The 25,757-nt window shown below is 31.9% G+C and overlaps 5 protein-coding genes across 11 annotated transcripts in view; 3 read left to right on the top strand and 2 right to left on the bottom strand.

The window, feature by feature from the left end:
• LOC111488571 (pumilio homolog 23-like) overlaps positions 1 to 2,891 on the bottom strand; it is a 6,713-nt gene extending 3,822 nt beyond the window's left edge. For both annotated transcript variants that reach the window (XR_002719221.1, XM_023136386.1), the window contains exons 1-5: positions 2,749 to 2,891; positions 1,814 to 2,098; positions 1,324 to 1,687; positions 761 to 1,063; positions 436 to 603 (exon numbers count right to left, since the gene is read on the bottom strand). Coding sequence is in view for 1 of the 2 variants with exons in the window: in XM_023136386.1 (XP_022992154.1) it covers positions 436 to 603; positions 761 to 1,063; positions 1,324 to 1,687; positions 1,814 to 2,013 (1,035 nt within the window). In the remaining variant the exon portion in view is untranslated. The remainder of the gene's footprint in view (positions 1 to 435; positions 604 to 760; positions 1,064 to 1,323; positions 1,688 to 1,813; positions 2,099 to 2,748) is intronic.
• A 4,736-nt stretch (positions 2,892 to 7,627) lies between these two features.
• On the top strand, positions 7,628 to 10,461 carry LOC111488604 (pectinesterase-like). The gene is made up of 3 exons (XM_023136448.1): positions 7,628 to 8,217; positions 8,632 to 9,151; positions 9,635 to 10,461. The coding sequence occupies exons 1-3, from the start codon at positions 7,684 to 7,686 to the stop codon at positions 10,324 to 10,326; spliced, it is 1,746 nt and encodes a 581-aa protein (XP_022992216.1). The 5' UTR covers positions 7,628 to 7,683; the 3' UTR covers positions 10,327 to 10,461.
• A 4,268-nt stretch (positions 10,462 to 14,729) lies between these two features.
• On the top strand, positions 14,730 to 21,158 carry LOC111488620 (alanine aminotransferase 1, mitochondrial-like). Of its 2 annotated transcripts, none has more exons than XM_023136472.1 (15): positions 14,730 to 14,977; positions 15,268 to 15,318; positions 15,942 to 15,992; positions 16,593 to 16,658; positions 16,737 to 16,798; positions 17,063 to 17,141; positions 17,228 to 17,332; positions 17,452 to 17,562; positions 17,664 to 17,801; positions 17,881 to 17,955; positions 18,070 to 18,190; positions 18,293 to 18,447; positions 18,602 to 18,676; positions 19,620 to 19,823; positions 20,817 to 21,158. In XM_023136472.1, the coding sequence occupies exons 1-15, from the start codon at positions 14,963 to 14,965 to the stop codon at positions 20,931 to 20,933; spliced, it is 1,425 nt and encodes a 474-aa protein (XP_022992240.1). In that variant the 5' UTR covers positions 14,730 to 14,962; the 3' UTR covers positions 20,934 to 21,158. The 2 variants fall into 2 exon arrangements, with proteins under 2 accessions (XP_022992240.1, XP_022992239.1); XM_023136471.1 differs by lacking the exon at positions 14,730 to 14,977 and adding an exon at positions 14,986 to 15,116.
• A 2,083-nt stretch (positions 21,159 to 23,241) lies between these two features.
• LOC111488517 (1-phosphatidylinositol-3-phosphate 5-kinase FAB1B-like) overlaps positions 23,242 to 25,757 on the bottom strand; it is a 12,677-nt gene continuing 10,161 nt past the window's right edge. For 2 of the 4 annotated variants that reach the window (XR_002719217.1, XR_002719219.1), the window contains exons 11-14: positions 25,296 to 25,562; positions 24,678 to 25,206; positions 24,342 to 24,409; positions 23,242 to 23,944 (exon numbers count right to left, since the gene is read on the bottom strand). Coding sequence is in view for 1 of the 4 variants with exons in the window: in XM_023136280.1 (XP_022992048.1) it covers positions 24,865 to 25,206; positions 25,296 to 25,562 (609 nt within the window). In the remaining 3 variants the exon portion in view is untranslated. Of the gene's footprint in view, positions 23,945 to 24,341; positions 24,410 to 24,499; positions 25,207 to 25,295; positions 25,563 to 25,757 lie in introns of those variants that run through there. The other 2 variants (XR_002719218.1, XM_023136280.1) reach the window with 2 other exon arrangements.
• LOC111488739 lies at positions 23,369 to 24,350 on the top strand. Of its 2 annotated transcripts, none has more exons than XM_023136665.1 (3): positions 23,369 to 23,602; positions 23,842 to 23,966; positions 24,072 to 24,350. In XM_023136665.1, exons 1-3 carry the CDS (start codon positions 23,441 to 23,443, stop codon positions 24,208 to 24,210), a joined length of 426 nt encoding a protein of 141 aa, XP_022992433.1. In that variant the 5' UTR covers positions 23,369 to 23,440; the 3' UTR covers positions 24,211 to 24,350. The 2 variants fall into 2 exon arrangements, with proteins under 2 accessions (XP_022992433.1, XP_022992434.1); XM_023136666.1 differs by having other exon boundaries at positions 24,122 to 24,336.

Below are 25,757 nucleotides of genomic sequence, written 5' to 3'. Positions count from 1 at the left end.
TTTTTTTTTTTTTTTTTTTTTTCTATTTTTCAATTGCAGAAGTTTGTTTAACGTTCCGATCACACAAATGATAAAACAGAGAATTGCATAAGAAATAATCAAACTTTCACGAAATAGATTGGAGGTAGTAATCGTCCCCATATTAATGTTTGCTTAATTCCGAACACACAAAGACGTCTGCACAAAAATATTGGTAAAACACAGAATATCTATTCTGGCAGGAATGTAACACCTGAATGCAAAATTTTGAAAGGTAAAACAATATTCCGACCAACTGAAATTTTATGCAAAGAAAATATCAGGGAATATTGGGAACTGGAGAAATCCAATTGAGTGAACAAATTGATCAACTACAAGTAGTTAAATATGTGCATAGCAGGGCTAGTTAACTCCCATAAGTTCAAAACTAACTCCAACTAGGATTGTCCATCTCACCTCCATTAAATGGCTAAATGCAGTCTCTTTCATCAAATCCACAACATCTGGAACAACAGATATTTGTACATAATTTCCCTCCACAACATCTTTCTCACTACAGCCAAGGAGGATGGGTATTATATGCCTCAGCTCGTCATCTTGCCCCACCAACAACTTCAGAATAGTCTGTAAGATGGTGAAAAATAAGTCAACCATCTAGTGGCCTAATATACATAATCATACTGCCTCAGCGACTACACTTCATTAAGTTTAAATTCTTCAGGTATAAATAAAAAATAATTATGAACCCACAAAATAATAGTATATTTTCATAAAACAAAACCTGAATAACCAAACTGCTGTACTGATCAACTTGCAGGATCCTGGCATTCTTTCTTGCACCTTTCAGCAACCCAGAAACAAGAAACTTCAGAATTTCTGGGAAGCCTCGACCAGTATGGAACTCACCATCTCCATTATAACGAGGTGCCTTGACATTCAACCGCTCTGCTAGAACAGTTGATGATTTTCTGGTATGAAATTCTGAAGACTCTGGACGTACTCCTTTACAAAGATGAAGAAGACTTCGAAGAACATGAGAACCATGACAATTACACATCACATCGAGAGGGTTTGCTACAATTTCCTGAAAATAAATATACACTTAAGGAACGAATTACAAGTGTACAAGTATGTCTGTATGTTCATATAATAAAATATACACACATAAATATGAAATGTGCATATTATGAAATATTCTAGTTAATGATTATGACAACCGAGAAACTTTATGCCTAAAGCATGAAATGATGAAATGTTTTGACTGATAAATAAAAACCAAAGAAATACAAAGTCATCCTTCATGGTTCAATGCTAGGAAAAACATAAATTACTAAAATTTCACACCTTACATATTGCTGTTAAAGTATCTTCAACCAGACCATGAACATCCTCGTCCTGTAGGTGCATAGATAAAGACTTGATAGCTGTCTCAGCAACATGTGAGCCAGATCTATCCATTGCAATAGATGGAAACTGATTGGCACAACCGTAGAGGAAATTACAAAGGTCGTCAACTTTACAACCTTCAAGAAGGCTTTGCATAGTATGACTTATGATATAATCAGTGGCAAGTTCAAACTCTTTCCCCACAGCTTCCTCTAGAGCATTACCACATATGATCGATCGCTCTTCAAAGTCAACCTCATCACTCTCAAATAAATTGGAAATCTCTGTGAAATATTTTGTTGTTTCAGGATCAACCTGCTTCCTATAAGATAACTTCCCTCATGAGTATAGAGAATAAGTAGCTAAAAAAAGCGTGAAGTTGAAGAAAAGTTCAACTCCACTGCTAATGGAATGTCCAAGAATTTACATTAAAAAGAGGCCATGCTACCTAATGAGTGACGTTTGTGGTGTGGAAGTACTTTTATTATTGGAGAACTTTTTGTTAGAGTTCAGGGTTCCACCATCCATCATCCAAAATGTGTTCTTGTGGGTGTTACTTCCATCAAAGCCATGACCTCCTTGTTCAGCCTTCCTACTCATGCCGTTTCTTTTCCTCCCACTTTTATGTGCAAATTTATCTTCACCCATTAAGCAGTCTTCAACTGAGATAAAGGTTCTATATCTCCTCAATGTTAGAGCTTTCAAACCAATCGAAACCGCAACCACCTAGGCCCTAGTGACCATGAAGAAAAGAGGACATCAATTTAAATCGTTTGTGACGGGGAAAAAATCAGTGTATAAAATGTAGAGCTTGAGAATTTAGGTCCAATCAGATAACCATTTGGTCTTTTGGTTTAAAATTAAGCATATAATAAACATTACTTTGATCTATGAGTTTCTTTGTTTCGTTATCTACTTCCAAGAAATATTTTCAAAATTTAAGCCAAATTTTGAAAACTAAGAGAAGTAGATTTTAAAATAATGTTTTTGCTTTTATAATTTGAGAATTCAAATGTTTCTATCAAAAAGTGACAACCCTAGGAAAAGAAATCGCAAGTAAACAAGAAGATGTTTCAAAAACTAAAAACGAAACCAATATGAAACTAAACCTTAGCAATTCACTCCAATTACAATAAAATTGGACGGCTTCATATTTCAAATACCAGTAGAGTTTCGATTTTGCATCAGAAAAAACAAAAAAAGAAATTAAATCAATCAGCTGGCTACCAACACACTGATAAATAACTACAGAAATCAATTATCATCCTTCATCCGGATAATTACGACCCACAAATTTCGACAAAAGCATCTGGAAAATATACGAATTGAGTAAAATTCCAAGCAAACTAAACAAAGATATCAATGGCAAAAGGAGAAACTTACACCGACAAATCTTGTTTTCAGAATCCGAAATCGTGGAGCGGAAGCAAGAAGAAGATGACGATAAACTAGGCACAATGAGTCGCCGGGAAACTTTGGCCGTCAAAACCTCAATTCAGGGTTTAATAAAAGGTTTAGAACTTTTATTTTTTCGTCTTCTATAAAAATAATTTTAAATTAAATCAAATTATAAAATATCAAATGGGCTTAGGGTTTTCGAATTCTAGTGGACTTGCCGTTCCCTTCTGTTGGGCCTCTTTTTCTAATCCAATCGTTGATGGGCCTTCATTTTAATTCAATTCCCATTTTACCCTTGTAATTTTCTTGAATTTCCAAGTCTGCCCCGCCAATTATTGAACCTCCAATTTTGACCTTGACCGGCTGCTATTTTTAAATACCGTTTTATTTTCCAAAAATAGCCCTAATTTTCATTTTAAAATAATTATCTAAATTTAATAATTAGAAAAATTCATACTATCAAAATTAAAGATTAGGTTATTTTTTCTTACCATCAAATTTTGAAAAATTAAAATTTTGGTTTTGTTTACTAATTAGAAATTTATTTCGTCTGTTAGAATTCAACTCTATCCTACTTTTGAAAATATAAAAAAATATTTAACTTTGATAATAATATTCGTTATGCATTTTAATTATAAATATTCGATATTATTATGTATTTTAGATAAATAAAATTTTAATAATTAAAAAAATAATAATCCAACTATTTAAAATTTGAGATATTTCCAAAATTTTAATAATTAATTTCTAATTGTGAAGAAAATTGGTAATTCCAAAAATGTCTTTTTCGAAATGCTTCTCTTCTCTGTTCGAAGAAGGATGAAACCGCGTCGTATTGTAAAAGAGAGAGAAACGTGCGGTACTCGAAGTATTCCCATAAAATATGTTAAATTAATTTTTTTTATTAAAAAAAAATCTAAATTTTAGTTTTTTTTTTCCTTTAAAAAATACACTTAATTTCAATAATACCATTAAATTTGAAAAAAAAAATCTTATTTTTTAAAAATATTATCATTTTTTTTATAAAAACTTTTATTATAAAAGTATTTAAAAATATTCTTTACGTAACTGATATAATTAATTATATATAATAAACTGTTTGAGTATTTTTTAAAATATTCAAGCCACGTGCTACTTTTATTTTAGGTTAAAGCAAGACATTCTTATACCATGACACATGTATAGAGTAATCATATTTATTTTATTAGACTTGGATTAGAATATGATTTTTTTAATTTAAACGTTTATTTAGTCTTTTGTTTTGTCGTTTTTAAAGTTGTTTTCAAAGCAAAGTCCATGACTGTATTTTAAGATAAGATGACGTTTTATGAAAGTTTAAATGAAGTATTTCCGCATTTAATATTCATTATATATATACAATGACGATCTTAAATTATATATAAAATTTTAGTTAGTTGCATTTTAAATTTAAAAGTTAACTTTTTTATTAAGTTAAAAATATTATTATCCTTCATTTGAAACCCATTAATGCTTTCATTCAAAAAGTACTTTTAATGTTTAATTTTTAATTTAATTTTATTGGATTAAATAATAACAAAATTAATTTAAAATAACAAAATATTAAATTGAAATATTTTAAATGACGAGCTATGATTTGCTGACGAGGAAGCCAACGAGATTCGGCTGTGAAAGGGCAAAAAGGGCGAAATTAGCGGTAGTTCTTTACAGTTTGCAGCCACGAACGTGATGAATTTTCATTATTTTAATTGGCGAATAAATAATTAACTTTTTAATTATTTATTATGATTAAACAAATAAAAAACAATTTTGTCTCTTTTTTTTTTTTTTTTTTTTTTAATAACTTTGTTTTATTATGAATAAAGCAAAATCGTTTACTTTAGTAAGGACATTAAATAAGTCATTTATAGGAACCAAACACATATTTCAAATATATGATATGAAAACAAAAAATAATATACCTCGTGATTGTTCCATAATTAGTAACCGCTCAAATCCACTCGTGACAAATATTATCATTTTTTAGTTTTCGTCTTCGAGTTTCTCTTCAAAGCTTTTATAGAGAAGTTTTTACACCGTTATAAAATTGTTTCGTTCTCTTCTCTAACCAACGTGAGATCTCACAATCCAATTCTTTTTAAGGTCCAGTGTCTTCACTGACACTCGTTCCCAATCGATATGAGATCTCACAATCCCTCTTTTATAGTCCAGAGTCCAGTGTTATCCCTGATATTCGTTTCCCCTCTCCAATCAATGTGGGATCTCACAATTAATATCAGATCTCACAATTAGATGGTTGATACATTTTTTAATCATAAAGTAAATTTTGGTAGGAATATTTTAGCTGCTGTTATTAAAATTTATTATTGTATCCGACAACCGGACAATTATTGGTTGTTTTTTATTAAAAATTAAATTAAATGACGTCATAAATATTTTAATTAAACTGATTAAACAATCTAAAGAATTATAATTATATATATCTATTAAGAATATGGGTCCGTTTTTAATTTTTAATTTTTAATTTTTTAATTTCCAAACTATTTCTTACCCATAAAAATAGTATTATTTGGGATTTTTTTAAAATTAAAATTTCATATAAATATGGATATTATTAGGTTGAAAATTTAATGAGGGGTTATTGGAGGGAAGAAAGCGATGAATTAGGCGAAATTTGTGTTGCATGGCTTGCTGGACGATCCAAGTAAGACTAAACTTTCAAAGCAACAAATATGGAAATTATTTGGACTAAATAAATAAAACCAAATTTGCTGCAAAAATTAAATAAAATAATTGTGGTGGGTCCCACCTTTATCCTTTTTTACCCCTATCGTCCTTTCTTGTTACTTACACGCCTTAAATAAAAACAATAATAAAATATGACGTACCACCTATCAGATATTTCTTAATTAATTAATTAATTTTTTGTTTTTTATAAACTTTAGAAAAAATATTGAAAAAAAAAAGTTTTAATTTATGTCAGATCAAAGAAGAATGAAGTTTTATGATTATAAATTTTAGGTGGATTATAATTTAGAGTTATGATGTTTCATTAATGCATTTTATGATTTTTTTTTTATTTATGCAAGTATATTGGTTAGGGTTTCATGATTACTTTATCTTAGGCAAATCGTTTGTCTCTAACTATTCAATATCCTTACAAAAAATTAATCGCATCGGAGTATTTACACTGTCGAATCCATTTTGAATTTGATAAATGAATTGCTTGTGAATTATGTGTTCATGTATGTCCTATATATCTCCCTGTTGTTGATTGGAAATTGGAAACGGATATTCGAAAAAAAACGATTGCTTAATTACATTATTGATTTCAGGATCGGTATATTTTGTGGTAACTGCGCTTCTTACATAGTGGTTAACTTTGAAAAAAGACTTAAAAAAATGAGTAAAAGAAACATTTGTGTGTTTTTTTAAGCAAAAATCAATCAAGCTAGACATGATCGATCTTGCTTATGGAGTGATTCGAATTTTAAATAAGTGTTATTGTTTTGAGGTATTGGATCAACAAAATAATTCAAATCTTGTTTAAAAATTATATTAAATATGTAAAAAAGATTTAATTCGACAAAATTTTGTTAGCAATTATGGGCACAATTTATTGCGAAAATTTTATAGGTGACAGTTGGTAAAAGAAGGAGAGATGAAACTTAAAATTTGTATTAAATAATCTTTCAAAAATTCATCCTAAATTGAGACATACTAACGTGTTAGGTGTGGAAAGGCGACAAAAAAGTAAATAAAATAATGACAATGTTAAAATCATGGGAGATAATTATAATTATAATTTAATATTGTTTTTTTGAATGACAGTAGACCGTTGTAACCTCTGCAGTAGAAATAATAAAACTATATATTTCGAGCCAGACAATCTCGTCTTTCCATGCTATTGTTAAGTATCAATTAAACGACGTCGTTTTCTAATAACCCTATTTGGACCGTGTTCATTTCTGGCGGCTGTGCAGTATCCTTGTACATATTTGACAGGTTAAATTTTCCTTTTTTTAATAAATATGAATTAAATTTTTTATAATTTAAAAAATTATTTATTATGTTCATTTTTTGTTCCAATTTTGATTCAAAATTATAATGAATTATATTTTTAAAAGTACTCTTTAAAAAAATAATTTTAAAATTACTTTGTGAAATAATAGAGAAAATAAATAATTAGTCGTGTAATACAAACTTTAAGGATATATATATATACAATTTTTTTAATAGAAAGAATATATACTTTTTAAATTAAAAAATAATGATACTTTTTCCAGGTTGTCAAGAGCCACCACTCACAAGTGGTATATGGGATTTTTAACTTTTGTTTTTTAAAAAAAAAAAAAAATAGAATAATGCTTTATCTATAGTCGTGGAAAGTATTAAAAACTAAAACCATTTATTTATTATATTTTTTTTACAGCTACTTTGACAACGAAGTTGTCCTTAAATTATTAATTTTGTTTTATTTTTTAAAAATTGAAAGCTAAAAATAAAATAAACTCATGACTTTTCTCTAAATTAATTTTCAATATAAAATATTTTTAAAAATTCAAAATTCAAAATTCAAAAATTTATTTAGGATTGTTCTTAGCATTGAAATTTTAAAATTTTATAATCACTAAAATCACAAGAAACAATAAGGAAATTTTAAAATCTTGACCTTGACGCTCCGAGTCATGCATCGGCATTGCCATAATGCCATTATATAATTTTTTTTAAAAAGACATGCAGTAATAAAATTTTGTTTTTTTTATTTATTTAAAAAAAAAACACTAAATTATTGAAAATTTAAAGTAACGACAACAATAATTGTACTATTTCTCTCCTCCACAGTCCCTATCCCTTTGTCTGCGGGTCTATATTAGCCCTTATTCTCTTCTCCACTATCTCACACCACCTCCCACAAATCCCCTCTCTTATTCCGACAACATGGAACAACCCATCGCCGCCGGAATCTCAAGTTCCGGCAACCACCTCCCAAAGCCGAAATACAACAGAAAAAAGCTCATAATCTTAGCCGTGTCTTCAACCCTCCTTCTGGTGGGCATCGTCGCCGGAGTGGTGAGCTCGAGAAACGCCGGCGGTGAGGAGTCCAAAAGCCATGCCATTGTGAAGAGCACGTGCAGTAGCACGCTGTATCCGGATCTGTGCTTTTCGAGCATTTTGAAGAACGATGAGGCGATGAAGAAAGTTAGTAATAAAAAGGATGTGATTGAGGTGTCGATTAATATTACGGTTAAAGCGGTGGAGGAGAATTATTTTAAGGTTTTGAAATTGTATGAGTTGAAGAATATTAGTCATAGGGAGAAGATTGCTCTTCATGATTGCCTTGAAACTATTGATGAGACGCTTGATGAGCTTCATAAGGCTACTGTTGACCTCCATGAATACCCAAATAAGAAGTCTCTTACTCAACAGGCTGATGATCTCAAGACCTTGCTTAGTTCCGCCATTACTAATCAGGTATTGAATTACGACTCTCTATAATAGTATGATATTGTCCGCTCTAAGCTTATGTTCCGTGTGTTTTACTTCAGTCACTTGTTTACTACATCTTCGAGGTTCACAACTTTTTTGTTCGATATTTGAGAAATCTAGTTAAGGGCATTACTCTGATGACATGTTAGTTTGACATTTGAAGATTCTAGTTAAGGGCACAACTCTAATACTATATTAGAAATTTAGGCTCTCCATGATAGAATGTTTGTCCACTCTAACCATAGACTCTCTTGATTTTATTTTTTTGTTTCGTAAAAGGTTTCAGGTATATTTTACTTCATTAACCAATGTGTGACTCCCTTACTCTCAAGACGTGTGAACGCTCATCTTAAATAAATTACAATAAATTTAATCTTTTATTCGTATTTCCTCCGACAGGAGACATGCCTCGACGGGTTTTCCCACGACGAGGCGGACAAGAACCTGCGGGACAAGCTAAAAGAGGGTCAAATAGAGGTAGAGCGCATGTGCAGCAACGCGCTAGCCATGATTAAGAACATGACCGATACAGACATAGCCAACTACGAGACCAAAATGGGAACAGCAGCCAACAGAAAGCTCAAGGAAGAGAACAACGACGAGCAAATCCAGTGGCCGGAGTGGCTGTCAGCCGGAGACCGACGTCTGCTGCAATCATCCTCCGTGAAGCCGGACGTGGTCGTGGCGGCGGATGGCAGCGGGAACTTCAAGACAGTGGCGGCCGCCGTGGCCGCCGCCCCGGTAAAAAGTAGCAAGAGATATGTGATCAGAATTAAAGCTGGGGTTTATAGAGAGAATGTGGATGTGCAAAAGAAGAAGACGAATATAATGTTTATGGGAGATGGAAGAAGTAACACTATAATTACCGGTAGCCGGAATGTCGTCGACGGCAGCACCACTTTTAACTCTGCCACCGTCGGTAAGCTAAATTTTTACCCGTTTTTTCAGTAATTTTTTTAATTTTTTTTTACCTATTTTTTAAATTTGTCAAACTAGTCTTAATTACAAATTTAATCGATCTCAAATTGTAATTATTATTTTAATTAATTACCCATAAAAGTACAATTTTGACCCTCTCCACTCGATAAGCTTTTCAAAGCTTATCATTCCCCGTTGAAAGATACCTTCCATCCAATGCATGGTGGAGCGCACATGGGCAAAAGTGTCCGATATCCATAAAAATAAAAAATAAATAATTTTTTTTATTTTTTTATTTTTATCCAGCACTGAATCAGAATCTATATTTATTTTTTAATCCAAATATAATTTTGTTGATTTTATTAGATATTATCCTTTCAATTCAAATGTCAATTTTAAAAAATATATTTCATTTTATAAAAAGAAAAATAATATTCTCCTTTGATTTGAACTGATGCCGACACGTGGATCATGATTTTGACAGCTGCGGTGGGAGAAGGATTTCTAGCGCGTGACATCACATTCCAAAACACAGCCGGTCCCTCAAAGCACCAAGCGGTGGCTCTCCGCGTGGGAGCAGATCTCTCCGCCTTCTACCAATGCGACATGTTGGCTTATCAAGACACTCTCTACGTCCACTCCAACCGTCAGTTCTACATCAACTGTCTCATTTCCGGCACCGTCGATTTCATCTTCGGAAACGCCGCTGCCGTTTTCCAAGACTGTGACATTCACGCGCGTAGACCAAACTCGGGTCAGAAAAACATGGTCACGGCTCAGGGTCGGTCCGACCCAAACCAGAACACCGGAATCGTTATCCAGAAATCCCGAATCGGAGCCACCTCCGATCTCCGGTCGGTCCAGAAGAGCTTCCCGACGTTCCTCGGAAGACCGTGGAAGGAATATTCTAGAACCGTGATCATGCAGTCGTCGATAAGTGACGTCATTGACTCGAAGGGATGGCATGAGTGGAGCGGTAATTTTGCTCTCAACACGTTGTTTTACGGTGAGTATCAGAATACTGGACCGGGGGCTTCGACGGGCGGGAGGGTGACGTGGAAGGGGTTCAGGGTAATTCGGAGTGCCACTGAGGCTGAAGGTTTTACTCCTGGTAAATTTATTGGCGGTGGGAGTTGGTTGCGGGCGACTGGGTTTCCTTTTTCTCTAGGACTATGATAACAATAATAAGCTGTAATTTTATTTTTTACCACCTATTTACTGTGGTAATTATTTTTCTATTTTCTTTTTTTAATGTGTCATTATTATGTGAGCGTGTAAGTTTGTTAAAATAAATACACATTTTCTATTTTCCTTTTAGTCTCGTGCATTTATCTATTTATTGACTTTTTTTAGTAACCAAAAGATATTTAATTTTTAATGACTTTTAATTTTAAATTTGTGAATATTTAATTTTATATTTTATACTTCTGAATTTTTCATATTATATTATAATATTGCCTATTTTAAATATATTTTTTATATTAAATTAATAAAAATATTTATAAATTTTATATTTTATTTAAAAAAATATCCAACAATATCAAAAATATCATTTAATTTTCAACACTATTTAAAAAATATGATAGGAACTTTAAAAAAAAATCATAAATACCCTCTAATTTTGAATTTTTATTTTTATTTTTTTATCCTAATAATATATTTAAAAAATACTCTTAAAATTTTAAAGATAATATTAAGAGTTAATATATAGATAAATCGTCCATAACACCTTATAAATATCTAATGTTAATTTTTTATTTTAAAAGTTTATTAATATTTTTTAAATATAGGATAATGGTAATATTATTTTTTTTTAATTTAAAAAAAATGTTTTTGAATTTTTTTAAACAATCTTATTTTTTAAATAATTTTAAAAGTTAAAAAGTTATTTTGAAAACTATTTTAAAAGTTTAAAACTAATGATTTGGTAGGTGTATTTTTTTTTTTAATATTTTTAAAAGTTAAAGTAAGACTTTTTTTTAAAAATATATTAAAGATATTATTAAAAAATTTTAAATTATATATATATATATATATATATATATATAATTTTAAAGATAAAAGGTAAAGTTTTAAAATATTTTATTAATTTAACCTAAATTTAGGGTAGTTATGGTGGGCAACCAAAGACGGGATAGAACGGTGCAAGTTAGCGCCGGCGCTGGCCCACTCTTTTTCAAAACGCGGACCCATTCAAGTCTCTCATCCGGCCTAACAGGCACGACGTGTGCGATACACTGAATAACATACAAAAAGTCATATATTTCCTTTAATTACACGTTTTCTTCTTTATAATGAGTCACCTTACTAATTAAAAATATAATTGTAGCAATTATTTTTATTCTCATCATATATACATATATTTTTTTTATACTAATGTTTATTATTACTCTCACCTCGAACCCGTTTTAATAAATAAATAATTTTATTTTATTTTTTGTATTTAAATATTATAACATGCCCTTACAATTTAATTTATTTTATTATTATTATTATTTTGTTTTAAGGGTATATATATATATATAATAAAATTAATTTAGACAGAGAGTTATTAAATATAATATATATTTATTTTGATTTAAGTCTATTATAATAACCGACAAATACTGTGGACTCTCATTGAGCCCATTGGGCCCAACATAATCGATCGATGTCTTGAATTTACGTTGGGCTCCACCGGGCCCATAATTTTGGATTGAGTTTGACATGATCTTGAATATAATTTCAGAGTAAAATTTTAAATATTTAAAAAAGTAAAAAAAAAAAATAAAATTAAAAGACTTTTATTATAAATAGCTTAAAAAGATAAGCTAGCTTATAAGATATTGAGATTTTGAATTTAATTTTTATAGTTTATAAGGTATTCACATTTTAATATATATAATATGTCTTGTCCCTTTCTCATTCCTTCCATCTATACATATAGATCTGAAAACATGCAAATCGAATGTAATTAAAGATTTTATGAATCTGGCCACAAACAAATCGAGAGTGGTGGGGGAAAGAAAGGCTGGTGCAAACCTGAGTGACCAATATGTTTATAAAATATTTAATATTGTGTTCGTAGATTCTAATATGATTTTAAGTTAAAAAAATTAATTACATACCAAATTTAAAAATTTATGAATTAAAAAATAATAAAAAAAAGAGTAAGAAGATGATATAAAGGAATTTGGAAATTATAATTTTTTTAAAAAAAAATATATTAAATTTTTTTGTCAAAACACATTATCGTATTTAAAAATTTATGAATTAAAAAATAAAAAAAAAATGAGTAAGAAGATTATACAAAGGAATTTGGAAATTATAATTTTTTTTAAAAAAATACATTAAAAATCTTTGTCATCGAATATGCATATATATTATAAACACATTATCGTATTTAAAAATTTATGAATTAAAAAATAAAAAAAAAGAGTAAGAAGATGATATAAAAGAATTCGGAAATTATAATTTTTTTTTTAAAAAAATACATTAAAAATCTTTGTCATCGAATGCATATATATTATAAACACATTATCAGTTGAAATATACATTTTTATTTTTGTTTATAAGGATTCAAAACAACTGTCATTTTCGCAATTATTTAATTAAATTATAATATATTTTTTATTATTAAATAAAAATTATATATATATATATATATATATATATATATATTTTGTAAATGACTAATTTGATAGAATGGATTAAAAATAATAATAAAGAGATAATATATACAGATAGATATTTATTTATTTATAAAATTATTATTTTATTATCTGACCACTCAAAATTTGTCTTTTGGCACAGAAATAATTTTACATGGAATTTTGCGACTTGCATGTGCTTGTCCACGTCATCGACCTTCCACAACATATACAACAGGTCAATTTTCCATTTCATTTCTTTCCTTTTTTTTTCCTTCTTAATTTTAATTAATAAAAAATATCATCTTTGTTCTTTTTTCCGAAATTAATGTTATTTTTAATATTTCATAAATTATATTTTTTTATTTTTTATAAAAAAATTAAAGGTATTAATAGAACTTTTTAAAATTAAGTATTTAAAAAAAATATTATTGATTTTCTCAAGGTAATGTTTATTTTTAAAAAATTTAAAAATTAAAGTATATTAATAAAAAGTTTTGAATATTTAAATATAATTTATATTTTACTTTTCTTTTAATATTTTAATTTGTGGAGTACAACAAATATTTGTACACGGCAGTAGACAAATACAAACTATTATAATATTAAAATCTAATTTTGAGTTAGATTAAATAAGTGAACTCACTTTTGAAAATTTTGAAAATTTTAAAATATTTTATATTTGTTATTGTATAAATAACACATAAAGACTTTTTTTAATATATATGTCATTTTAAATAAAGTTTCAAAATACTTTCAATTTAAATAGGTTTCCTTCCGGTTATATATATATATATATATATATTTTTTTTTATTATTATTTCATATTATGTATTTAAATTATTAGTTTATATTTTAAAGAAAAGAAAAAACTTACAAATATTTTAAAAATAGATAACTTAAAAAACACATCATGTTTGTCAATTTCATTTTAAAAAATACAAAACAAAAATTCAAAATGATTATAGAAAATAAAAAAAAAATCATAATTTACCTCTCTCAAAAAAATAAATAAGGGGTTGTTGTCCATAACCACCTAAATGGTTTTTTTAAATTATTAATAAAATCATATTTATCTACGGTATATATTACATTAATCACTAAAATTTTATAAAGTTCAAATATGAATGAAAAACATCAAATATTTTTAATTTTCATAATAATCTTAAAAATAAAGTTAATATTTATGTACGCTATATGTTATATCAATAACTAAAAATCTCAGAAAACTTAAATATCAACTATTTACAAATCACAATGCATCATAAATATCGTGTACAAACATTTTTACAATAATCTTAAAAATAGGATTGGGCTGGTAGAGTTACCTGACAAAAAAATGTCAATGTAACCAAAACCAAAATTTTAAAACTCAATCCGTAGATTGGATTAAGTAGTTCAAGTTGGTCAAAATTCTCGAATAATGTGAATGCTTGTGACAATAAAGAAATTTGGTAGAATTTTTTTGTGAGAAGAGAACTTTGTAATGAATACTTAATTAATTTTCTACTACTTCCCCTATATATATAGAGGAAAAAGTTTTATTTATACATGTACTTATACATGTTTCTATGTATGTATCTACAAGTGACCCTTTAACACATGTATTTATTCATTCTAACTGAGCTCAAAATTGTGGATGAAATTTTAAATAAATTAAAAAAAATATATATGACCACATCCAGAAAAAACGTGAATTAGATTAGGATAAGTAAGATAAGTTACCTTATAATAACCTTTTCTTTCCATTTTTAGCTCGTTTTTGTAAGCAAACTAAATTTTTAATTATGATTTTTCTTTTTCAATAAACAATAATAATTAAGCCAGAATAAAAAACAGTTACCAAATACAAATTTGTATTCCCTTGTAAAATAAAACAAAAAATTTTATAAAAAAATCAATTTGTTTAAAAAAAAAAAAAAAACCGTTCGCGCCTTAATTGAGATTCAGTGCGAAGGTCTGCCATGGAAGAAACTGAAATGAGCTTCAACGGCGGAATGGACGACGGAACGACGAGAGGGAGCTGCGTTGTTGCTTCTCCGTCTGGAAATTAGATGCAAACTGCAAATCAATGACGCAATCCATGAGCGGCGTTGAGATGACTTCGTCACCTTCGACAGTGACAAAAGCATACGCGTGTAGCCATGGAGGAGCCTTCCTTTTTTGCGCCCCAATAAATCTCGATGCAGAAGTTCGAGGCATTCAACTTTCAATCACTTTTGCACTCGCTCCTACTTATTTGTACTTCTTTCCTCCTCATCCACTTCTTCATCCATTTCGATGGCCTCTACTTCCAACGATTCCCTTCCGATTTCCATTCACAACATCAATCCCAAGGTTCGGTCTATTATTTTTCTAGTTTGATGATTTTGTGCAATGTCGGATTGAGTTTTCTTTTACAGCTAAATCGTGATCCTGTTCTCTGATATCGTTGTTATTGTCGATCATCAATCCACTGTTCCCTAATTTCTGTTTTAATTTTACGTAGGTTTTGGAATGCGAGTATGCTGTTCGTGGTGAGATTGTCGCCCTCGCTCAGGTACCTTTACTGATTTTGATCTTTCCATGCTAATTAGAACATGACTCTCCACAATGGTATGATCATTCCCTAAATGAACCGATGTGGGACTTTGGTCATCCAACACCTTCCCTGAAACAAAGTACGCCTCCCCTTAATCAAGGCTCGATTCCTTTGGAGTCTTAGTCATTTTTAACTATGCCTTCGAGGAGGGTTGACTCCGTTTCTTTTGGAGTCCTTTGTTCGATATTTGAAGATTTATCGATCTATTGGCACGACTAAGTTTAGGGTATGGTTCTGATACCATGTTAGACGAACACGACTCTTCACAATGGTATGATATTGTCTATTTTGAGCATAAGCTCTCGTGGCTTTACTTTGAGATTCTCCAAAAGGTCTTACTCTAATAGAGAGTATTCCCTAAATTAACTGATATGGGACTTTGATCATGCTAGTTTCGGCAGGAAATCTAAGCAAATCGTGGCATTGAGTTGAAGGATTTAAGTATTACTTTGTTACCAATAAAGTTGAGATCTGAGAGCTGGTTTGGGCTTGTTAAATTAGCTCCAAAATTGATATAAATTGCTTAATTTGTGATAGTGCCGTCCTTCTGCTTACTATCTTTTATCCTCTTTAACTAACAGAGAATGGAAAAAGAGCTTCTGATTAATCCAGGCTCACATGCTTTTGATGAGGTTTGATTACTTTTCTCAGAAATAAGCATCTGGCACCGTTCATAACTTCGAACATTTGATCAATTCAACTCTACCATTTAGAGTTGAGTTGAATTCAAATAAATTAAAAATTTATAGGTTTGGTCAATTCAAGTGTTTTTCTAATTTATTGGAAAGGACCAAATTTATTGTTAATTTTAGTTTTTTTTTTTTTTTCAATTATACATGCATATCTACCACGATTAAAAATAAAATTTCAATTTTTAAATTGAGTTTATCCACCTTGAACAAATCTCAACGTTTTAACGTTTTATGGTTTTATGATGGGATTGAGTTCATTATTTATTAGACTCCCTTGAATTGAAAATTTTAGGATTCGAGGTTGAGTAAGAAAAAAAAAAAAAGTTTCACGAACTCCCCTGTTCAGGCTCCTCATTTAAGGCCATCATGGGAATGTAAACCTTTGGCTTATGCAAATTACATGCAGCCAAAAAACACTGTCCTTTTTGAATGGTTGCGTAAGGCTTGTCTCATGCTACATTCTTAATAACACAATCTTGCTGGTGCTGATAGGTTTTTGTATGACCCAGTAACCATTACTCTTATCACTTTATGATGCAGATACTGTACTGCAACATAGGAAATCCTCATTCCCTTGGTCAGCAACCAATAACATTTTTCCGTGAGGTTTGTCAGTGTACTGTATGTTGGCACTCTCCATTATACCTTGAGAAGTTAAAATCCTGATTATCTTTGTTTATACAGGTTCTTGCACTGTGTGAACATCCATCTCTTCTGGAAAGAAATGAAATAAAGGGTTTGTTCAGGTACTGCAATTTAGTTAACTCATTCATGATGGAGACTGTTTAATCATGAAAAGAATTTATGTTTGAATACCCTGTTTCTTTCAAGAAAAGACTATACCAGCTTCAGGAAAGCTACTCAGAGTACAAAATATGATATCAGCTTTAGATCGATTATGGTTTTGCTCAGATTATATATATCTTCGTTTGCTCTTTGCCCTCCTCAAATTCTTAGCAATAATGTTTGGGCTGTTTCCTGCTTGATTTTCCTTAATAAACTTGTTGCAGTGAAGATGCCATTAAGCGAGCTTCGCAAATTCTGAAACAAATTCCTGGAAAAGCAACTGGTGCTTACAGCCATAGTCAGGTTGTTATCAGAAAAAAAAAAAAAAATGGAGTTCTAGGCTTCATAGAATTCAGTTCATCTAACATTTGATCTATTCTTCACACCAGGGAATCAAGGAGCTGCGAGATGCCATTGCTGAGGGAATTAAAGCTCGTGATGATTTTCCTGCAGATCCTAATGACATATTTCTAACAAATGGTGCAAGCCCAGCAGTGAGTTTTTTTTTAATATATGTGACAACACGAGTCTTTATATTTAGAAATGTTGACAGAAGATATTAACCTCAGAGTAATAGCATGTCAAAGAGGCTCTTTTATCTGTTTGTTATCAGGTCCATTTGGTGATGCAATTGCTGATAAGTACAGAGAAAGATGGAATACTCTGCCCCATTCCTCAGTACCCACTGTACTCTGCTTCTATAGCTCTTCATGGCGGTACTCTTGTACGTTTTGTATTATTTCAGAAAATTCTAATAGTTTGATTTGATTTCTTTGAGTTAACGTGTAACGATTTCAAGAAGTTGAAACTTATTGTGGTTTGCAGGTTCCTTACTATCTTGATGAAGCATCGGGATGGGGATTGGAAATTTCTGAGCTGAAGAAGCAATTGGAGTCTGCCAAGTCTAAGGGTATTTCAGTAAGGGCATTGGTGGTTATAAATCCCGGCAATCCTACTGGACAAGTATGTTATTGGATGGGTTTTGAATGTAAATCTTGGGATGAACTTATATTCTGGTTCCTACTTTAACATATGACTTTAGGTTCTAACCAAGGAAAACCAAGAACAAATAGTGAAGTTCTGCAAGCAAGAGGGCCTCGTTCTTCTGGCAGATGAGGTACATCTAGAACATTAATGGAAGCCTGCAAACATAACTTTATTGGATATATTAATTAGATTTGAGTTCCTTGGATCAATACCAATATTGTTTAAGATCTGATGAACGGTGCAGGTATATCAAGCAAATATTTATGTTCCAGACAAGAAGTTCCACTCTTTTAAGAAGATTTCACGCAGCATGGGTTATGGTGAAAAGGATATCTCCTTAGTATCATTCCAGTCTGTCTCTAAAGGTTTGTTGTCTTAGTCCTTATCTATTTTAGGCGTGGCAATGAGAATTGTGCAAAGATTACTGGTCTGATTTCATACCTTACTTTTTTTTTTCCTGGTATTAGGATACTATGGTGAGTGTGGAAAACGAGGAGGTTACATGGAGATTACTGGGTTTAGTGCTGATGTGAGGGAGCAAATATACAAAGTGGCATCTGTTAATCTTTGTTCTAATATTTCTGGCCAGATTCTTGCTAGCCTTGTGATGAATCCACCAAAGGTTAGAATCTTCTGATTTCTATGCATAACTAAATTCATCCCGATTCGGCCTTTATAAGGCAAAAATGTCTGCTAGAAAGAGTTTAAGTTTAGTGCTTAACTTATTATCAATTCATTTTTCCTCGTTTGTTGAAGATTATTGATGATTTGTGCAGGTTGGGGATCACATCTATGAATCGTATTGTGCAGAGAGAGATGGAATCCTCTCATCCCTGGCAAGGCGTGCAAAGGTTTGTGGAATGAGAATACTCTCTTTTTTATTTTTTTTTGAATCAATCATTATGTGTGGTAGAAAATTATGGTATATATATATAGTAGAGGGTTATAAGTATATACATTAAACCATATATTTTGCTTTTGGACTTTCCCAAAAGGCCTCATACCAATAGAGATTGTATTCCTCACTTATAAACTCATGATCTTCCACTAAATTAACCAATGTGGGACTCACTCCCAATAATCCTCAACAATCCTCCCCTCGAACAAAGTACACTACTAGAAGTCTCCCTTGAGGCTTATGGAGCTCTCGAATAACCTCCCCTTAATCGAGGCTTGACTCCTTTCTCTGGAGCCCTCGAACAAAATACACCCTTTGTTCGACACTTTAGTCACTTTTGACTACACTTTCGAGGCTCACAATTCTTTGTTCGATATTTGAGGATTCCATTGACATGGCTAAGTTTAGGGCATCACTCTGATACCATGTTAGAAATCACGACTCTCCACAATAGTATGATATTGTCCACTTTGAGCATAAGCTCTCATGGCTTTGCTTTGGGCCTCCCCAAAAGGTCTCATACCAATGAAGATAGTATTCCTCACTTATAACCCATGATCTTCCACTAAATTAACCAACGTGGGACTCACTCCCAATAATCCTCTACATATACCTCCCTTTTAGTCTTTCTGCCTTCTATACTCTCTTAATACATACTTAAAGTCATCCATATAAACTTTTCTCACACCTGTTATTTGTGTTCATCTAGATCGAGTGTGCATTGTTGTGCGATCCTAACCTCCTTTTCCGTATTTAATTGGTGGATTCTTCTTTTTGAGTTTTTATTTATTTATTTATTTATTTTATATTATTATTATATATGCTCTTGCATATTCTTTCCTTCTTCTCAATGAAAGCTTGGTTCCTCATCAATAAAATAATTGACTGTACTGCAGAGGTTAGAAGCTGCATTCAACAGTTTAGAAAATGTAACATGCAATAAAGCAGAAGGGGCAATGTACCTATTCCCTTGCATTAAGCTGCCTGAAAAGGCAATCAAAGCAGCAGAAGAAGCAGATACGACCCCTGATACATTTTATTGCCGCCAACTTCTCAATGCCACTGGAGTGGTTGTCGTCCCCGGTTCTGGCTTTGGGCAGGTCTGTCTCATTGGCTTAAGCTTTCAATCTATTCCAAATCATCATCATCTGCAGTATTTGAATTTTCCACCATTTATATCACACAAAAACATTTTTTTAGCTTTTGCAGCTTTCAATCTATTCCAAATCATCATCATCTGCAGTATTTGAATTTTCCACCATTTATATCACACAAAAACATTTTTTTAGCTTTTAAAATTTAGCTTAGATTTTGAAAATGCGGTTAGGAATCACGACTCTCCACAATAGTATGATATGATATTATCCACTTTGAGCGTAAGCTCTCGTTGGCTTTGCTTTGGGCTTCCCCAAAATCAATGGAGATGTATTCCTTACTTATAAATCCATAATCATTCCCTAAATTAGCTAGTGTGAGACTCCCTCCAAACAATCTTCATCCTCCCCACGAACAGAGTATACCATAAAGCCTCTCCTGAGGTCTATGTAGCCCTCGAAAAATCAATGGAGATGTATTCCTTATAAATCCATGATTATTCCCTAAATTAGCGAGTGTGGGACTCCCTCCAAATAATCTTCAACAATCCTCCCCTCGAACAAAGTATACCACAGAGTCTCCCTTGAGGTCTATGTAGCCCTCGAATAGCCTCCCCTTAATCGAGGCTCGACTCCTTTCTCTGGAGCCCTCGAACAAAGTACACCCTCTGTTCGACACATGAGTCACTTTGGACTACACCTTCGAAGCTAGCAATTTCTTTGTTCGACACTTGAGGATTCTATTGACATGGCTAACTTGAGCATGACTTTATACCATGTTAGAACAAAGTACACTCTCATCCAAATGTAGATGTATTCCTTGTTATAAACCCATGATCATTTCCTAAATTAGTCACTGTGGGACTCCCTCCCAACAATCCTCATCAAACGCTCATAAATTAAACATGAGGGGAAATTGGAGCTTACCAGCTTAATTTTCAAAAATTAAAAACTAAAAAATGTAATCAAACCGGAACTAACCGATCCATTCTGCATCAGGTGGCCGGAACATGGCACTTCAGGTGTACAGTACTTCCTCCAGAGAACAAGATCCCAGACGTCGTATCTCGCCTGACTGACTTCCATAAAGCATTCATGAACGAATATCGCGACTGAATTCCCAGAAGGGACTCCTGTTGTATCAAGGTGCACAACCAGTTTCCCTTAATGGCAACTGTGTGTTATGGCTATTTCACGTTAATAAATAATGTGGGGTTGTGTACCTAAACAATTTACCATTGTACAGAATCTCTCTGTGCCCCCAAATATTCATTGTCCTGCAGAAAATAAAAACAACAAAGAACACAGAAGATAATCTGGAATTTCTGAGTTGTGACGACACTCGGAATCCACTTTATGTTTATTATTTCTCCTTTATTAGGATCCCACAACAACGCACACACTCGATTTAGATGAACACAAAAAACAATAGTGAATATGTTGAACATAACTTGGAGAAAACACTCTTGCACTCTTTATTAACACCAAACATCCTATATAGTTTTCCTAAAATAAATATACAATGAACTCATATAATTATTGAACTTACCTGTCCAACAAGTGATGATATTCTAACATAATATTGGTTAATCATATTCTTAAAATAAATAGAGAATGGACTTATATAATTATTGACGTTGGGATATGAGTTTGATGCTAGAGATATATTTGGAAGATATTGGGTAAAAATAGATTATATCTGTTTAAATCTTTGGAAAACTATATTTAGTAAATTGAAACCATATATATACACAGTGCTCAAAATGTATTTTTTTTTCATTCTTTGTATTTTCTCTAGATGTACATATCTTAAGTCATCAATAAAATTCCTTTACCCCATATTCTTCCTTAAATTTTCTATCTCCTGTTTTCTTTAGCCAATATTGTTCCCTTTAGCCAATAATACTCATTGAATTTTCTATCTCCTATTTTTTATGTTCATTTTGATTGATTGTGCGTTGTTGAGCGATTGGATTCTAACAACTGGTATTAGAGCTAGCAATGAATATCGATCCTAACACCTATTAGCATAAAGATGATATTTGAACATAATATTAGGTAGATGTTTATAGTGATCCTTTAAGTTGTGTATAAGAAGTATATTAGGTAGATTTATGATATATAGAGATATAGCTTTTCACTACCGTATACTCCATAACTTACACCTACTCTACTCTCCATAACCTACCCCTACTCTACTCATGGCGGGAAGGAATAAATGCCTTAACCCACCAACCAAGTTAAGCTCATTTTTTTTTTTGGCATTGTTGGAAACTTTAGGATCAGAACCTGGCCAATAAGAAATAGTTAGAAAGGTTTTTTTTGGGATGAAAGTCTTACCTCGGTAAAATTAGAAAATGATCATGGGCTTATAATCAAAGAATACTATTTCCTATGAGGTCTTCTGAGGAAGCTCAGAGTAAAGTCATGAGAGCTTATACTCAAAGTGGACAATATCATACCATTGTAAAGAGTCGTGTTCAATTAACAATATGGGCTCCTTAATACCCAAAATGTGTCATTTTCTTTGATTATTTTCGAATATTATGCGCATCATCACCTCATCACTTCACTTCATTGGACTTTTTTTTTTTTTTTTAAAGAAACAATTATGGATATATTTTTTTAAAATATTATTTATGAGATTGGATTTAAAGCATCTAGAAGAAGTCAAATCTCAGTTCAAATGGTGTCCTTTCAGAGTGGTTTGAAGACGGTTGAAATGGTCATTGGAATTGGGCAGTAAGGATAAGATTAAAGAAGACAACTGAATGGTGCAGATCTGAAAGCTTAATATTAAAAGTGTTCCAAGTTCATACCAAGATAAATAATAATAATAACTATTTAAATTAATAAGAAAATAGTTTCACTTCATAAATCTTGTTATTACTATTACAACTTAGTTTAGATCCGTAATTAGTTGATTATATCTTGTTTTTCAATGAAATAGGACTATGTTTTTCATTGAATTCTTTGTTTTCAAATTTATGTATTTTCCCATTTTTAAATAGCCGAAATTGATACGAAACTCTTCCATCATAGACTAGTTTATCCTAAAAAATTATGACCTAATTTCTCGATGTGTATCTCCTTTTGTGTACTAAATTCATACAATTTTGTTTAAATATTTACAAGTGTTAACTGCATGGATCTCCACAATAGTATGATATTATCCACTTTGAGGGTAAGCTCTTGTGGCTTTACTTTAAGCTTCCTGAAAGGTCTCGGACCACTATAATATTTACATGTAAGGGGGCAAATGGAAAAATAAAAAATAAAAATGAAAACAAATTTACACTCGGGTTTCCACCTAACTTTGAAAAGACACACCAGCCACTTACCAGAATGAGAGAAAGAGAAAGTGTATAAAGAAATAGAGGTATCATGGGTTGAAGATAAGCCACATCAGCTCTCACATTACTATATTAGATGCACATTTTATAATAATGCACTATGATCAAATAATTGGAATATTTTTTTTATCTCTATACTTTATACACACAAATATGGAAATAAACACTATATATTTGTATTTAAAAGGCACTAAATATGAAGCTTTAAAGGGGAAATAGCAGAAAACAAATGGGAAACAGCTGCAATTTCTTGTTCACTGTCTCAGACTGATGGCACTAACTTGTTGTTCTTCTTCTTTCAATGTTTCTCTTCTCAAATCTGGTCTTTCAGTTTCAGCTAAGCCTATTAGCAGAATTTGGATGCTCAAACCTACAAAGTTTCCACTCAAGAAGTCACTCCCATTGCAGATCAGATCTTCCATAAAGAACAAGGTCAACATCTTCTTCCTTCGTGTCTCTTTGTGATTCTTCATCATCTTCTTCTGTCTGCACAATTTCCTTTAAAACGAACGACTTTATAGAAGAAAATAACGATTCGAATGGAACCTTATTCTCTGGTTGATACACGATCCAAGTCATTGCTTTTTAATAGGGTGACTTTGCTTCTATGAGTCATTCGATAATAACGGTTGGTGAGTACCTGATTATCAAGTTTTATGAAAAACTAACAGGTTTTCGAGGATCAATCGGAGGGAGTGATTTGCTACACAGACGAGAATGGGGAGATCGTCTGTGAAGGATACGATGAGGGCCCTCGCTTTCAGCCAAATCTTCCTGAAAAAGGCAACCATCAAAGGTAAATGAATCATTATTCTGAACTAACCCATTGTTCTAAAAAGGGATTTTATGGGAGCTGTTGAATTGATGGTATATGTTTTTGCTGTCTTTTGGCCACATCTAGAGAGACAGAGATTATTGATCTGCTACTAAAACAAAGTTGGATTCATCTAGGAAGAGGTGGAGGAGAGCTAAGCCAGGCTGACAAAGGTGTAGCTGTTCAAAAAGACTCGAATGTTAATGGTTTCAACTCCTTCTGCTAATCTAATTAGGGTCCTACTCTTTTGGATCATATGGATCATACTCAAATATAATATCGAATGTATGTACTTGGCATGTCGAATGTAAACAGACAATATATTGTTTTAATTTGAGTAGTTTTGAGTAGATGTACTTTCTTCTGTATCTGAATCGCCCCGAATTTGCATAGTTCGTCTTGCATTCATGAGGATGAGCACAATTCTGCAAGGAAAATAGGTAAATTCTGAGTCAAATTCTTAAAACTTATGGATGAAGATGTGTGGTTGGTATTCTCTGTTCTAGCTTAGCAGCAGAGAGAAAAGAATCCAGACAATTGAGATGTATGATTATAAGTACAACATTTGGCGGTAATATGTTCTGTGGAAGCATATGACTAATATGGAGAACAGAAGCTTTACACTATAAATCTAACTACAACACTACCTATTTTATACAAAGATCCTAATCAAGAGGTGAACTAATATTATACCTCCTTCCTTAGTGGCTTTAGCGGCCTTCTTTCACACCACGAATTATCATCACCTCCTCTTGCTCTTCAACAATGAGATTTAGACCAAAAAGAAAAGGGGGGAAAAGAATCTACCTAAAAGAATCAATTTACTCGAGATAACGAACAAAAAGTGAGAGGTTGTACTCTGAGATTCACTCACGTCTATCTACAACGTAACGGACACGACATCAGATTTTCCATCCTGCATGTTCTCGTCACCTAAGTCAGATTGAGACTGGCTCGGAACGATAGATTGCGGAAACCACTGGTCTGGGACCATCAGGAAGTAGGTTGTCATTGCTTTCCTGAACCTCTTCTTGTATTCCTTGGGGGAGATCACTGTTGGGGATGAGTTCTTTGCCCCACCAAGAATGCCTGTAGCCTTCACCCAAGTCTCGAGGTGCTTGTCCCACGTATACTGTCTCATGAAATCAATGATCCCGATAACCAGTTCGTGTTTCTCCTCATCCACCCCAACCAGCAACGAGTAGTCCATTACGCCGATTGACTGCATCACCACAGGTGAAGTGATGTGTGAGAATGTGTAGGAAGATAGTTTACAGAACATCAAGAAAATACACATGCTGATAAACTTACGGCAAGAAATGATGTATCATTCCAGACAGCTCTCTCCAACAATCGTTTTGCTTTGTTTCCAACGAAAATTGGAGAAGTTCGCATTGCTTCAATCAAGTTTTGGTCCAACAGAACTTTGTTATTCCCAGTTGAATCAGCATTATAGCGTGATCTTGAGGATCCTTTGAGATCATAAAGTCGGGTAACATTCCTTCTAAACAGAAGATTCTCCATAACCAGAACATCCATCTTTGTTTCTTTACCTCCTTTAAGATGTTTTGCCGTAACCTTCCACCATGAAACCAATAACAAACAGTAAATTTCAGAGAAGATAACCTCTAGGCACAATATTATAACCATTGTAGGCTAATTGAAATGACTTCAAACATCCGAAAAAAGTTATAGTCTTCATTTCTATTTTTACCAGCATTCCAAAAGCAGGAAATTTTTGCCTTTCTTTTTTTTTTTTTTTTTGGGGGGGGG

This window comes from Cucurbita maxima, unplaced genomic scaffold (assembly GCF_002738345.1).
Source record: "Cucurbita maxima cultivar Rimu unplaced genomic scaffold, Cmax_1.0 Cma_Scf00013, whole genome shotgun sequence".
In the NCBI taxonomy this organism is placed as follows: Eukaryota; Viridiplantae; Streptophyta; class Magnoliopsida; order Cucurbitales; family Cucurbitaceae; genus Cucurbita; species Cucurbita maxima.
Note: the sequence above shows the minus strand (reverse complement) of the source record. Positions and strands in the feature narration are given on the sequence as shown.